Source organism: Phragmites australis, chromosome 8 (assembly GCF_958298935.1).
Source record: "Phragmites australis chromosome 8, lpPhrAust1.1, whole genome shotgun sequence".
NCBI classification, from domain to species: Eukaryota; Viridiplantae; Streptophyta; class Magnoliopsida; order Poales; family Poaceae; genus Phragmites; species Phragmites australis.
Genome location: NC_084928.1, coordinates 35,415,362 through 35,430,427, shown reverse-complemented (window position 1 = coordinate 35,430,427; position 15,066 = coordinate 35,415,362). Strand labels below are relative to the sequence as shown.

At 48.8% G+C, this 15,066-nt stretch overlaps 1 protein-coding gene across 1 annotated transcript; it reads right to left on the bottom strand.

Annotated features, from left to right (window-relative positions):
* Positions 1-1,934: 1,934 nt before the first annotated feature.
* LOC133927266 (uncharacterized) lies at positions 1,935-14,062 on the bottom strand. The gene is made up of 10 exons (XM_062373647.1): positions 13,588-14,062; positions 13,384-13,446; positions 13,107-13,191; positions 12,944-13,006; positions 12,526-12,601; positions 12,325-12,361; positions 4,168-4,274; positions 4,021-4,090; positions 2,719-2,801; positions 1,935-2,276 (listed from the first exon to the last, which is right to left on the bottom strand). Exons 1-10 carry the CDS (start codon positions 13,894-13,896, stop codon positions 2,228-2,230), a joined length of 942 nt encoding a protein of 313 aa, XP_062229631.1. The 5' UTR covers positions 13,897-14,062; the 3' UTR covers positions 1,935-2,227.
* Between the last annotated feature and the right edge of the window lie 1,004 nt (positions 14,063-15,066).

Below are 15,066 nucleotides of genomic sequence, written 5' to 3'. Positions count from 1 at the left end.
TAATGTCTAGGTTGTGAATGAGTGTAGCTTGATGTTCTAGATGGATATTCAACTTAACAGGCTCCACTGAAACACTGGTATATCAAACAATATTTAGAAAAAGGTAAATCTTTGTGGGACTTTGAAATCTGATGAGGGGTTGTTAGAATATATGGGCTTAGCCCATTATATTTTAATTCTAAAGTAGAGATGTGAGACACCACACGTAATTAGGGTTTTGTCAATTTCTCTCTGTTATGCCATTTCATGTAGTCTACTCCATCCCGTTGTGCCGGCATGCACCGACGAATGAGAGAGCATGTTTCTTGAACCCGTCACCCTTGGGATCTTGCATCGGGACAGGGTGAATAAGGTTTTTTTTTTTGGAAAGCGCTCGTCACGATTGCTCACGATCTGCTTTCTTTGCATCATCACGATCTACTTTGACTACTTTGTCTTTATCATTGCCTACTAGATCGACATCACGGTGGCCTCTGCATCAACTACTTCATCTTCATCATCATCTACTGCATCGAGTATCGATACCACGGGAGCATCTGCATCCCATGTTGTCGTCGGGTACGTATGTAAACCATACTCGAGTGCCTGGTCAAGTACATTTGCTGATCGAGTACCTAGTCAAATATCTTGTCGAGAATATGCTCTAGTAGAGGCGTGTTGAGACTTATCGAATCCTACTCGAGGCTAGTGGAATTTAGTCGGGGCTAGCCGGAGCTAGTCGGAACATAATCATTATTGATTATTTACATATGTTCTTATTCATTTTATATCAAAATTTAAATTTAAATTAAATATTGAAGTGCTATTACTTTCAACAGCAAGCAGACACCATTGAAAACCCAACGTGTTGTTCTAAACAAAATGTCAAGCTCAACCACTCACTGAAGGTACAGGAGAATCAGGTCAGCTTAGGGGTTCTGTTGTGCACTTGTGTTGCAACAATAATAAAGGGGTCGATTGGTGAGTGCAGTTAACAGCCTAAAATTTGACCGAGTTGAGAGATCATCGCCTATGTCCAGTCATATCCAATAATCATACTTGATCATTGCTTAGCTAATCATAAACAGGCTCCTGTCAGCTATTTGGTAGCACAGGCAATACAGGGGATACCAGGGAGCATGGATAGCATATACTTTCATCGAAATGATATCCGATTATCCATGGATTATCAAAGCAGTAACTCGCGCCTTTTGTCTTTACACTTTTACACAGTGCACCTTTTCGATGACCATGAACTTTCGTGTTAACGAAAGGTGATGAACAATCATAGTTCAGATAGAAGGGGAAATAAGAGTGGGTATAGTCCAGCAGAACCATCACTATTAGATATAGTACTTCTACGCAGAAAGTAGGGCAACCTGCAAATAACCTTAAAAATTTACCAAGATAATGTTTCAGTTTCTTTCTTTCTTTTTCTTTTCTAGTGCATGTTTGAGTACTTTGAGGTGGAGGATAAGAGACGACGCTCCAGTGTTATGGAAAGTGCCAAGCTTTTAGGTTGCAAGTATGCTGAGCTTCATTATTTGCCCTAAAATTTTCCATAAAGCACAAATTGATCAAACAAACCGAGGTAGTAGAAGCATAAAAAAAAGAATGTGCAGTCAAGATTATGTTAATCTATGAGTTCTTATGAGTACCTTCAATAACAAACCACATTAACTCACAAGCATTTAGCATAAGAAAATACACGACACATCAGACACAGAGAACCCACGACCAAACCCACCAACGAATCTCTGTTTTCACATCAGGCACGGTGATTACGAACATCAGACACACCATTCACTGGTACACACATTGGCCTTAATTCATCAACAAATACAGTTAATTCTGTACTGCGCAATTGATTTCTCATCAACAAATAAGTACGATCGTTCTGAATTAGGCTGTAAATAGAGAACAATCCTAGCTTAAAATTTGAAGACAAGGAGACAGGATCCGGAGAAACAAATGATACGTATAGACAATAATAAGTGATACAACCAAACCCAGTTACATCGTTCATGCATTTGAAAGACCTCCATAGCCTAACATCGTCATGGGCAAGACATTAGCTGAATAAATATGTCATCGGACTAGACAGCGTCAGCACAACCAGTCATGAATGAACATCATTGATCATGCTCAGCTGCCACTTTGTGCTGTATGAAAAACAACAGCTTCCTCATCTTTCAGCTGTACTTTGGGGTGCTTATCGCGCTTTCGAAGGCCCATCCTTCAGCTGTACTTAAGGGCGCTTGTCACCCTTACGAAGGCCCATCCGTGATTTGGCATATCTAAAACATGTTAGGGAACTAGATCAAAAGTAAAAGAAATACGAATGAAGTATTGCGATCATATATGGTTACGCTTAAAAAGCTCTAGCATGCATCAATTCATTAGAGCTACAGCCAACTAATTCAAACAAGACAATGATTGTGTGGATTGGTGAGACAGAGACAAATAACAACAGTTTGTTTGATTGTTAAAGGTAAGATTCGACTTGCAGTGCCGTGCTCTCATTAATTGAGGTGAGACTGAACAAACATGAATTAAATCATACTAATAACTTCTAGAGAATTGGTCTGAGCTGAGCGCACTTTAAAGTTCAGGGATAACAAATGTATAATGTCACTAGCTCTCATCAAACGGTACTAGTTAAAGCGACCAAACAAACCCTGCCAAAAAATTTGCAGCTAAATATAATAGTAGCAAAGTTAAATCCCAACTGTAGGATACTCTAAACGTATTCCCTCGCCAGGTGATGAATACAGGATAACTCCTTGGAGACGATTTAGTGCTTCAGTTGAACTGTTCACATCCTGCAGACAGGAGAACTTTGGTTTAGGGTTTACTTTGGCAAGAAGTTCAAACAAATATACACACCAATAGTAATTAAAATGCTCGAGTAATTCTGGAGGAAAATGTGACTGTAGGGAAAAAAAACAGCACTGCATTATAAGAACATAATCCTAGTTTCAGATGTCAAACAGTTGCTAGCCACTATTTCATGACATCACATCAAATAGCTTTTGATTGACAACTGTGTACGCATAAGTAGAACAATATTCAATGGAATTTTGTATTGACGACTGTATGCAGCAGCAGATTAACATTCAATGGGATTCTTATATTCATCAGAATTGAATTGCCACAGCCCACAAGTATAAAGGGAGTATGTGACCTCTCATATAAAAAACAACCTGGAAGCGTCCCAATTATTCAAAGGACAATTAACACAACCTCAATTGACTGAATTCATCTTGTTTGTTGACATGCCAAACTGACATTATCGGAATTCAGAATTATAGGACAGTAGTAATATACTCCCTCTGATTCAAAATGTATGACGTTTAGGACATCAACACAGTCTACAAGGTGACACTTTGACTAGCAATTTCTATGAAAATATGACATTTCAAATAAAGATAATTAAATATTATGGTACTTTTCATGATGAATCTAGTAACAGCTATTTTACATTGTCAAACTAAATGATTCTTTATATATTGATGATCAAAGTTAAAAAAGTTTGACCAGCAGGAATCCTAAAACGACATACATTTTGAATCGGTGGGAGTATATTTTACTCTCAATAACCCATTAAAACTCTTAACTAGAACATTTTCCAACAGAGCATAACTGACTTTTCTCAGTTCCAATTTCTCAGACTCCAAAACGCATTAAACAAAGAGAATCTCAGCAGGATTTAAACTCCAGGAAGAAATCTAATCAGATACTACCATCGTTCAAGATGTCTCCTAGGCTCAATCTATAGGGCATTGTTCTTTCACAATATCTGCCTACTAATGAAGTCCAGTGTTTGGTTGATGTGCCAGCTCTAACCAACGTTTTCGCAGGAATTGAAAACATTATAGAAATTTACCCTACATATCCACCTAACAAAAATCCAATATTAGTGTAACATAGTGGCTGGACATTAAGAATAGGTGGTAGAATAGTTTACCTCACTGATTCAAAGAAAATAAAATAAATGGTAATCAGAAACACAGGAAGAAAGGCACTTTTTCTATGGTATACCTTGAAATCAACAAATGCAACTGGAGCTCCAAGCTTCTTTTGCATCTTTAGCTTCACAAATCCCGCACAACTAATAAACGAAAATAAGCTTGTCAAAACCGCAAAATCTTTATCTCACCTCATGAAGCACTAATATATTGGTAATACCTTGAGAAAACATCTATTAGCTCTTGCTCAGAACAAGTTGGACCAAGGTTCGCAACAAAGAGTGTTGGACATGGAGGATTATTCTGAGGGGCAAATGTGGATGGGTCCTGCAAGCAAGTGCACAAGACAAATAATTAACCATGCATCTCTTTCAATAAAGCAGCTCATCCAAGGAAAAATAGAAGAAATAGACTAAAAGCTGAAAGTATCAAAACATTTCAGTTGCCCAAATTCTAAGTTTTGCAGTTTTTATACATAGAGCCTTGGGACCTTTATTCAGTTTTTCGTTCAACAAGTTCAATTGTTAATATGGCTCACTTCACAGGTCAGGATCAAAAACATTGTTCCCAAAATCTGGACATACGATCAAACATGTACTCCCTCCGATCCAGCATATAAAGAACTGAGTAGATTGACAACATAAAACTGATTTACTATCATCATAAAAAATATTTTCATAATATATGACTCTTTTAATTTAAAATGATATATTCTCATAGAAATTGCTAGTCAAGTGTCACTTTTGGAGACCGTGTCAATGTCCAAAATGACTTATTTTGGATCAGAGGGAGTATGTTTGAAAGCACAACAAAAGATAAGGCAACCAAATTTCACCCAAAATATTGTTAACTGTATTGAAATGTGTTCTTATGAAAAATTCAAGACATTTGCATAGGCAGGCAAATTTATAAGTGTAAAATAAAAGGGGGAAATTCTACAATCATGAAATCAACTTCTATCCATGGTAGCCAAATAAAACTAGGATATAACAGTAAGGGCATCCCACACCATTCTGCCTGTCAACCAAACTTCAACCTAACTTGAGCAATCATCCTGTTTGAACAAAACAGGGTTGCTACTTGCTAAGTCATTTCCAGCACATTTCTCACCTTGATTCTGCAGGAAAAGCTACTTATCATCCCAGTTATATGTATTCATATATCAGTTTGGTTGCATCAAGAAAGTGAGTTACCTTACTATAGTTTTTGTAACTTGATCTAACAACATGTCATATGTGACAGTTCAAAGTGAACAGCTAATTAAAATACAACTGATGTCATTAAGTTGATAACGCAATTAATAGGAAAAAGTCCAGTTTTCAACCCTCAACTATGCTCTCAGTCCATTTTTCAACCCTCAACTGTAAAACCGTCTAAAATAACAACCCTCAAGTCACAAAACCGGTGCAAAACACAACCTTGGGCCAAAACCACAACGGTTTCTGTTGATGTGGCACTGACATGGCTATGGCTTGACTTGCAAGTGCTGAGTCACCTCCTTCAACCTTCTTCTCCTCACCCTTTCCTTCCATGGTGCCCAGCGCCCTCCACCGGGCTGGACTGCGCCACCATTGCCAACCACGATGTGGTGACCCTTGACCTCACCACTAAAGTCATCAGCAGATGGACAGCTGTACCGTCAACCGGTTCTTCTACTGCAGGCATCCCTACACCAGCAAGGAGGCTAAGGACCCCTGCGTCTCTGTCGAGCTGTCCAAACAGTGGGACGCCAAAAGGCCACCAACGCCGGCATTGAGCTTGTGAGGTTCATGCCTATGTTAGTCGCTGAATTCTTACTCTTGGTAGTAGCTGAATTTTTACTCTCATCGAGAGAGGATGACACTAGGAGTTGGGGCAATTTTTTCTTTATTTCTCACACAAATGCCATACCAACCTGAGGGGTTGGGGATACATATTTATAGGCCCATGGTCAGCCAAGCATATGCCAAGATGCTAGTCTAAGATGCTGTCCTAGATGTTGTCCTCTAGTCTAAGATGCTGTCCTAGATGCTGTCCTAGTGTCCTAGATGCTGTCCTAAAGCATATGGGTAGCAAGACCACCATGTGGCAGCCCCACAAAGACCATGCAGCAGCCCCACAAAGACCATGTGCTGCACAAGGACTTATCCCATCATTCTCCTCCTAAGTCTTGTGCGTCGTCTTGTGGGAAGATTGAACCATCCCGGTCCTGGAGCAGAGCTCAAGGAACTTGAGCCTCCCAAGAGGCTTGGTGAGCAGGTCCGCAAGCTGATCCTTGGTGTTGATGTAGCTCGCATTGATGCTCCCTTCCTCCAAACAGCCTCGGATGAAGTGGTACCTCACCCGGATGTGCTTGCTCCGTTCATGGAAAACGGGGTTCTTTGCCAGGGCTAGAGCGGACTTGCTGTCCACCCTGAGCTCCACCGCTCTAGTGTCTCTGCCGAGGAGATCACCAAGCAGTCGAGCGAGCCAGAGCGCCTGAGTCGAAGCGGTGGAGGCCGCTATGTACTCGGCCTCGCAGCTGGACAGGGCCACCACCTGCTGCTTGACCGACTGCCAGCTAACGAGGCATTTGCCGAGGAAGAAGAGGATCCCGCTCGTGCTCTTGCTGGTGTCGATGTCGCCGGCGTGGTCGCTGTCGCTGTACCCGACGAAGTGTGCCGCCCCAGGGCACCTAGGGTAGTAGAGGCCGTGGTCGAGAGTCCCCGCAACGTAGCGGATGATCCTCTTCACAGCCTGCTGGTGCTCCGTCGTCGGTCGCTGCATGAACCGACTAACGTAGCCGACGGAGAATGCCAAGTCCGGCCGTGTGTGGGCGAGGTAGCGAAGGCTCCCCACAAGACGCCGGTACTGCGTAGCGTCCACCTCCTCCGTCGTGCTGTCGCGGCTCAGCTTCAGCCTCTCCTCCATCGGAGTGAGAGCTGGGTTGCAGTCGGTGAGCCCAGCTAGCTCAACGACGCGCTTGGCGTAGGCGGTCTGTCGAAGCGTGATCCCGGAGTCATCCTGGTGCACCTCGATCCCCAGGTAGAAGGAGAGAGGTCCCAGGTCACTCATCTGGAAGGTGGCCTTCATCTCTTCCTTGAATGCCGCCACCTCCGCATCCTTGGTGCCGGTGATCACCAAGTCGTCGACGTAGACACCCACCAGCAGAGCAGTTCCTCCACTGCCCCGTCGGTAGATGGCCGCCTCGTGCGGGCTTTGCTCGAAGCCCATCCCTTTTAGCGTGGAATCCAACTTGGCATTCCACGCCCTCAGTGCCTGCCGCAAGCCATAGAGGGCCTTGCGCAGGCGGAGCACCTTGCCCTCCTTGCCGGGGATCGTAAATCCCGGCGGCTGGTGCACGTAGACCTCCTCCTTCAAGTCGCCGTTAAGGAACGCCGACTTGACGTCCATGTGATGAACACGCCAGCCCTCCTGGGCAGCTAGCGCAAGGAGGAGTCGCACGGACTCCATCCGTGCCACGGGAGCGAAGGCGTCGTCGAAGTCGACCCCCTCCTACTGCACGAAACCTCGTGCCACCAAGCGAGCCTTGTGCTTGACGATGGCGCCGGCTTCATCCCTCTTCAGCTTGAACACCCACTTAAGGGTGATCGCTCGGTGACCACGAGGGAGGTCAGCAAGCTCCCAGGTGCGGTTCTTCTCAACCGCATCCATCTCCAACTGCATCGCGGCGTGCCATGCCGCGTGTCTCTCGGCCTCTGCAAACGACCGAGGCTCGCCGTCGTCACACGCAAGGTGCAACTGCGCCTCCAGATCGTGAGGCACCAGTCCCGGCACCGGCTGGTCGCCGAGAAGGTTCTCCATCGTACGGTACCGCAACGGCTCGCCGTCGTGGTACGCGTCGATGCGCTCCTCGTCGTGAGAGAGCGGAGTAGCGAGCTCAACCGGGCTGTGCTCGACACGAGCTGGTGTTGGAGTAGACGTGCCCGGAGAGGTGCCTGTCGGTGCTGGAGTGCGTGGCGTTGCCGGCTGTGGTGGAGCCGGCGAAGAACTCATCGCAGCCGAGGTCCTGACTGAAGAACGTGGTGCTGTCGAAGTAGCAGGCGCCGGGGTCGGTGGAGGCTCGGGGACTGGGGTAGACACGCTCGTCGAAGAAGAGCTGCCTACTCCCCCAGCTCCCTCGAAGTGGACGTACTCGACAGTGAAGTCGTCGTACGTCGGAGCCGATCTGTCGTCCATCGCCTTGTCCCACGCCCATCCTCGCCCTTCGTTGAACACAACGTCGCGCGCCGTGTGCACACGCTGTGTCTTCGGGTCGAGGATGCGGTAGGCCTTCGAGCCCTCCGCGTAGCCGATGAACACTCCCGGAGTGCTCCTGTCGTCGAGCTTGCTGATGTGGCCAAGCTCCTTGGCGAACGCGAGGCAGCCGAAGACCCGCAAGTGGGAGACCGCCGGCTTGCGCCCATGCCAAGCCTCGTACGGTGTCCTGCCGTCGAGCGCCTTGGTAGGCGAGCGGTTGAGGATGTAGACGGCCGTCACCACCGCCTCTCCCCAGAAGACAGCCGGCATCCCCCTCTGCTTGAGGAGGGCCCGAGCCATCCCCACAACCGTCTGGTTGCGCCGCTCGACGACGCCGTTCTGCTGCGGGCTGTACGGCGCGGAGTAGTGGCGCTGAATGCCCTTATCAGCGCAGTACGACGCGAATTCAGCCGCCGTGAATTCACCGCCGTTGTCGGTGCGCAGCACGCGCAGCTTGCGGCCGCACTCCGCCTCCGCAGCAGCCTGCGCGCGCCTGATGGCGTCCGCAGCCTCTCCCTTGCTGCCGAGGACCATCACCCACATGTAGCGGGAGAGGTCGTCGACGAGCAGCAGGAAGTAGCGTCGTCCTCCCGGTGTGGCCGGTGTCACCGGGCCACACAAGTCCCCGTGCACAAGCTCGAGCCTCTCCTTAGCTCGGAAGCTCGCCCGCTGGGGAAAGGGGAGTCGCCTCTGCTTCGTCAACACGCAGACGTCGCAGAGCTGCTCCACATGGTCGAGGCACGGCAGGCCTCGCACCATCTCTGCGGCACTGAGCCGCTTCAGGGCCTCGAAGTGAAGGTGCCCGAAGCGCTCGTGCCACTGTCACGCCTCGTCGTCCCGACGAGCGGCGAGACAGAGGGGTTGTGCCACCTGCACGTTAAGGACGTGGAGTCGATTTGTGCCTCTGGTTACCTTGGCAAGAAGGCGACGACGGCGATCCCAAATCCTCATGACTCCATCCTCAACAACCACGCGCGAACCGTTCTCATCCAGCTGTCCCAAGCTGATGATAGAGTTCCTCAACGCGGGAATGTAGTAGACACCGGTGAGCAGCCTGTGCTCACCAGACACGGCGGTGAAGATGACGGAACCGACGCCCTTGATCTCCACGCCGGAGGCATCCCCAAATTTGACGGAGCCTCGGACGCTAGAGTCAAGCTCGGTGAAGAACTCCCGTCGACCGGTCATGTGATGGGTGGCGCCGGTGTCGAGGCACCACCCGTCAGTCTTGTCGTTGCCGGAGCCGTCGCCGAGGAGGGCGTGTGCTTTTGGCTCGTCAAGGTGGAGGAGAGCCGCTGCGGCCGGTGCCGCTGGAGGTAGCTCTATGCTCGCATGAGCCATGAACAGAGCCGGCTCCTCCTCCTCCGCCTGTGCGACGTGGGCCTGGCCGCGTCGTGGCTGACGACAGTCCTTGGCCCAATGGCCAAGCCGGCCGCAGTTGCGGCAGGTGTCGTCTCGTGCCGGCTTGTGCTTGCCGGCGGCGCTGCCCTGGGCGCCTCCGCGGGCATCACCCTCGGCACGTCCTCGCGCCCCGGCCTGGGCGTCTCTACGCGCCTTGCGCGGCTTGCCACGCTTGCGGCCACCTGTCGTGGAAGAAGGCTCCCCCTTCCTCCAGTCACCCTGGCAGGCATCCCACTGCTCCCGAGTGAGAAGGAGCTTCCCGCCAGTGGTGATGGGCCCCGAGAGAGATTGTGGCTCATCGCTGTCGACGACCTTGAGGCGGCCTATCGCCTCCTCGATCGACATCGTGGAGAGATCCAGCAGAGACTCGATCGAGCGAGCCATCTGCTTGTACTTCTCGGGGACGCAACGGAAGAGCTTTTCGACAGCTCTCTCCTCGCCGTAGGTGTCATCGCCGAACTGCACCATCTTCTGCAACAGAGTGTTGAGACGGAGAGCAAAGTCATCAACGTCCTCACCTGGCTTGAAGGCCAGGTTCTCCCACTCCTTGCGAAGTGCCTGCAGTGTGGACTTGCGGGCGCGGTCGCTGCCGATGCGTGCCGCAGCGATGGCGTCCCAAGCCTCCTTGGCAGTCCGCTTATTGGTAAGCGAGAACTGCATCTCGGACGGGACTGCTGCGATGAGGGTATCCAGCGCCCGTCGATCCTGGTCGTAGTCGACGTCGCCGTACCGGACTGCCTCCCACATGTGCCGCACCTGGAGCTTTACCCTCATCACCGCAGCCCACTCGACGTAGTTGGTCTTAGTGAGGGTAGGCCACCCACCGCCGGGGCCGACGTCCCTGACAACAGCCTGGAACCCGTGGTGACCACGGTACCGATCCGGGGAGAGAGCCATGCCGCCTGTAAAGGCCGCGCTCTCCATCGACCCGTCCGCCACCGTTGCCGTGCGCGCCTCCTCCAGGAGCGCCGCCGGCGCGTCCGCGCCTGTCTGGGCTGCCGCCCCGCTCGTGGGCGTGCGCCGCTGCCCACTGTGCCGCCCGCTCTCGCGCTGCCTCTGCCTCCGGCAGCTCGAGGTCCGCGTCGGCGCTGTCGTCAGCAGAAATGGAGCTGCCGGTGCTGCCGCGCAGAGCCTCGACCTCCGCTGCAGCCGCACGCGCTGCAACCGCCGCCGCCGCTGCTTCTGCCTCCGCTCTGGCTGCTGCTAGCTCCGCCGCTGCCAGCCTCGACGCCCTTGCCGCCGCCGCAGCGGTCTCTGCCGCCGCTCGCTCGCGTTCCTCTGCCGCGGCAAGTTCGGCCTCCTGCCGATGCCGCGTGCTCGAGGCGACCGAGCGCTGAGACTGCCCTGCGGACATGACGCACTACCGGGGGAGGGCTGCTTCAGACGAGCTACTGCTGCTCTGCGCAGAGGGAGAGGGGTGAGCAGGAGCAACCGGGGCTGCTGCTGCTCTTAGCTGGGGCTGCTGCGAGGCTGAGGGGGGAGATGAGCAGGAGATGCTCAGGCTACAGGATAAACAGGCTCTGATACCACTTGTTAGTCGCTGAATTCTTACTCTTGGTAGTAGCTGAATTCTTACTCTCATCGAGAGAGGATGACACTAGGAGTTAGGGCAATTTTTCTTTATTTCTCACACAAATGCCATGCCAACCTGAGGGGTTGGGGATACATATTTATAGGCCCATGGCCAGCCAAGCATATGCCAAGATGCTAGTCTAAGATGCTAGTCTAAGATGCTGTCCTAGATGCTGTCCTCTAGTCTAAGATGCTGTCCTAGATGCTGTCCTAAAGCATATGGGTAGCAAGACCACCATGTGGCAGCCCCACAAAGACCATGCAGCAGCCCCACAAAGACCATGTGCTGCACAAGGACTTATCCCATCAGCCTATGGCTTGGCCTGAGGTCCATCCTGACAAACAGCAAGGAGATGACGAAAGCATATGCTGCGTCCTGCGCCTCTCATGGAGCTAATTCGTAAGTAGCTAGGAGGACTCTGAGATTGCTGTCCTGAAGATGCATGGAGAGGCATGGGGTGGCAGGGGGTATGGGGATGGATCTGGAGGATTTGTGGAGGGAAGCAAGATTGAATGTAGCAGCATTTGTGGATAGAGATTGGAAAGAGGAAGAAGATGGATTAGAGTACGACACACGAGCCTCAACTTTTTTTTTTCAGTTTGCTTTGGTGAGTCATGTGTAAAGATCCATGTGGACACCACATAGGCACAAAACCACCTTGGAATTCATAAAGGTTTGTCTTTTAGACGGTCTTGATACTTGAGGGTTGTTTTCTAGACGGTTTTGGAGTTGGAGGTTTAAAAACAAAATCAGGTCATAGTTGGAGGCTGAAATGTGGACTTCTTCCTAATTAATTTAGGTTACTTCAATTTTGACTGCAGGACTAAGTAGCGAACAATAATACCATTAATGCAGAAAATGTTTTTCTTCTTTATTTATTTTTTTAGATTGCATAGGTCCTATGAATGGAATTAATCAACAGTGCTCCATTCTTGTAATGATAAAAGTTGGTAACACGTATAAGCTTTGCAGCAATTGTTTACAGCTTCCATCTTAGATACCAGAAATATCTGTTAAAATGACACATGAGTTCTCATACAGAACCAGTCAAGGTGGAATTCATCAAATAACATTACAAAATCCCCTTTCATTTCAAAAATTTATCTGGTCTCATTGCTTCAAGTTTAATTTTAAAACAGCAAAGCATGCCCTATATAGGAGACAAGAGGCAAGAACATAGCCCACCTTGCTGTGACCACTACTAGACTCGAGGTTTGTGTAACTGCATGATGGAAGCAATATTTATTAGAATTATGATATTCCCTAAAAATATAGCTCCGATCCAATATAGATCGCCTACATCTTAGTATCAGCTGGAGGGTAGCTTAAGCTGATTCTCCTAACAAAATCACATGATAAAAGTGTGCTCAAGTAGTGTGCCATAACCTTTGTGCTGAAGGATAACCATTCAAGCTGTGTGAAGAATTACCCATTCCAGACATGTGAATATTGCTTCCAGCACCTGATAGGATGTAAAATTGTGCCAAAGATGTGCAAGGTGAGTGCTTTGTAAGACATGTAAGTATTTGCTGAGGATATGAAGCCACCTTAACACATAAAGTAAGATACAAAAACAAAGAAAATAGTAGAATAAATAAATATTGTAGGAACTCAAGATCAACTGTTTCCCCTGACAGTGAGAAAACATTTTAGTGGCTGCTGGGAGTGAGTAGAACTGTGGATTTTTGGAGCAGCATGGACCAACCATAAGCACAAACATCGTAGTGCATAGAGAAACACGTGTGAAAAGGAACAGATGATTTTCTTTCATGACATGTAGTCCCAAAAGCTACTTGAACGATACCTGAATCAGGAAATCCCCTTGGTTTTCTAATCTTTTTCTCAGAAGAATAAGGTGAAGCATCATCTGATGAGAAGAGAAGTGTGTCAACAGCAATGAAGAAACACTTACTAGGGCATGAACATATGCAGGAAAGATGTTCTGGAACTGAAGGTTAATTGGCTACCTGATCTCAAGCGCTTGGATCTTGAATTGGATTTTGCAAGATCTACATGGAGAGAACAATTCTTCTCAAGGTCAAATATCATTCCCTGCGACAAGAAATGAATCAGAATGCAGCATATCATCTGTTGGTCGATATAACATATTGTTTGCAGCTGTAACTTCTGACACGGAAATAACCACTTCGGAAGAATGGCCTACCAAAATCATATGACTGTAAGAGCAACAATTAATCTACACTAAGTATAGCTTGACATACTGTTCAGGCATGTTGTTCTTACATTAGTGGCAGTCATGGCAGCTAATGCGGATGGCTGATCTGCAAACACAGCAAAAGCATACGCCTGCAACGTAGAAACAGTTCGGTTAGGTTAGCCTTCGAATAAGGAATAACAGAAAGGAGACTTCCATATCAGGATCGCAAGCCCTGGTGTGGAGCAAACCGAGAAGTTTAGTTGATAAGGAGCGACGGGAAGGGGGGAAACCTGGGAGGATTTGCCGGAGCGGAGGTGGGAGGAGACGTATCCGGGGAAGTCGCGGAAGAGGTTGTAGACCTCGCGTGGCTTGGCATCACTGGGGAGGCCGGCGATGAAGAGGGTGCGGAGCTCGTCGCGCTGCGGGAGGAACTGCTCCGCACGGTCGTAGTAGGCGCCGTAAGCGGCGGGGAGCGGCGGCGCCGGCAGGTAGGCGTGGCGGTACGCGCCGTACGGGGAGGTGCCCGGCGGGGGAGGCGGCGGAGGGTAGGAGGACGAGGAGGAGTGGGGCTGTGGCGGGTCGTAGTACGAGGCGGCCATGCGGAGAACAGCGAGAGGCAGGCGGTGGCAGCGGCCCGGCGCGGCGCGGCGTCGGCGGCGGAGTGGTGGTGGTAGGGTGGTCGAGACGATGCGATTTGGTGGGTTCCGTCCGTGCGGCCGACGGAATTGGGGTGGTTTGGTTTCCGTCTTCGGGTTTGGTAACTTCAGGTTAGCCGCCCCGTCGCATTGAAGATCATGAAAATCCTCAGCTTTAAATTTGCACTTAACCCTAGTGATTTAGATTTAAAACTCCACACATCTGGAATAAGGCGCTCAAAATTTCAGTTGATCGTACGAATGTGACGATCATCGGTGAGTTTAGTGGAAGAGATTAGGGTTCAAGGTTTTAAAATTTATCGGTGACCTCAAGGTTAGATAAAGGTTTAGAAAGACGGTTGGATTGGCGGTGGGTGGCGGTATGGTTGTGCGGTAAAGCAGTGGTGGGAGGGGTTGGCGATGAGGGCGAGAAAAATAGAGTGGTTAGCGTGGCGGTGAGCGCGAATAGGGCGACGGGAGAACTGCCGTAGATGGCCGGAGGCGGGTGGGGCGGGGGCGTGTCACGGCATCGTGGAGAGGATAAGTGCGGGGAGAAAAAACAAAGGAAGAAGATAACTAGACGCCGTTAGATTGGAATCGGACGGTTGCACGTCGTGGTCTGAAAAATATCCGATTTCAGACATCTAAAGTTTAGCAACCACCTTAAAACTTAATTTTCAATAAGATAAGATCCTTAATATCTTTTTATTTAAAAACTATTTGCTTCCATAAAATCAAAAGCCTTATAAAAACAGTAACAAACAATGGTGTAGTTAATAAAAGAAGCCAAAGAATAAGCTTATGGATACATGTTCTAATACTTATGGTAGATGACAACAGGATCAACATTGTTATTTTAGACACATATCATTACGCAAGCAGGCAACTCGCTACCAATGCATCTAATTCTCTTTGTTTTTATATGAATTCTTGAGTCTTGGAGTGTTAATTGGATCTGAAGAGCTACTCCACCAATATTTTGCCATATAAGATCTTATCTTTTCGTAGATTTTTTTGTCAACTTACAACATGAAATGTTGTACATAGGCATTGTTTGTATAACAGCCTTCAAGAGTACCTCCTTAGCCGCACAGGAAAGCCTTTTTCATACCATCCCAGAATTCATGCTCTAGA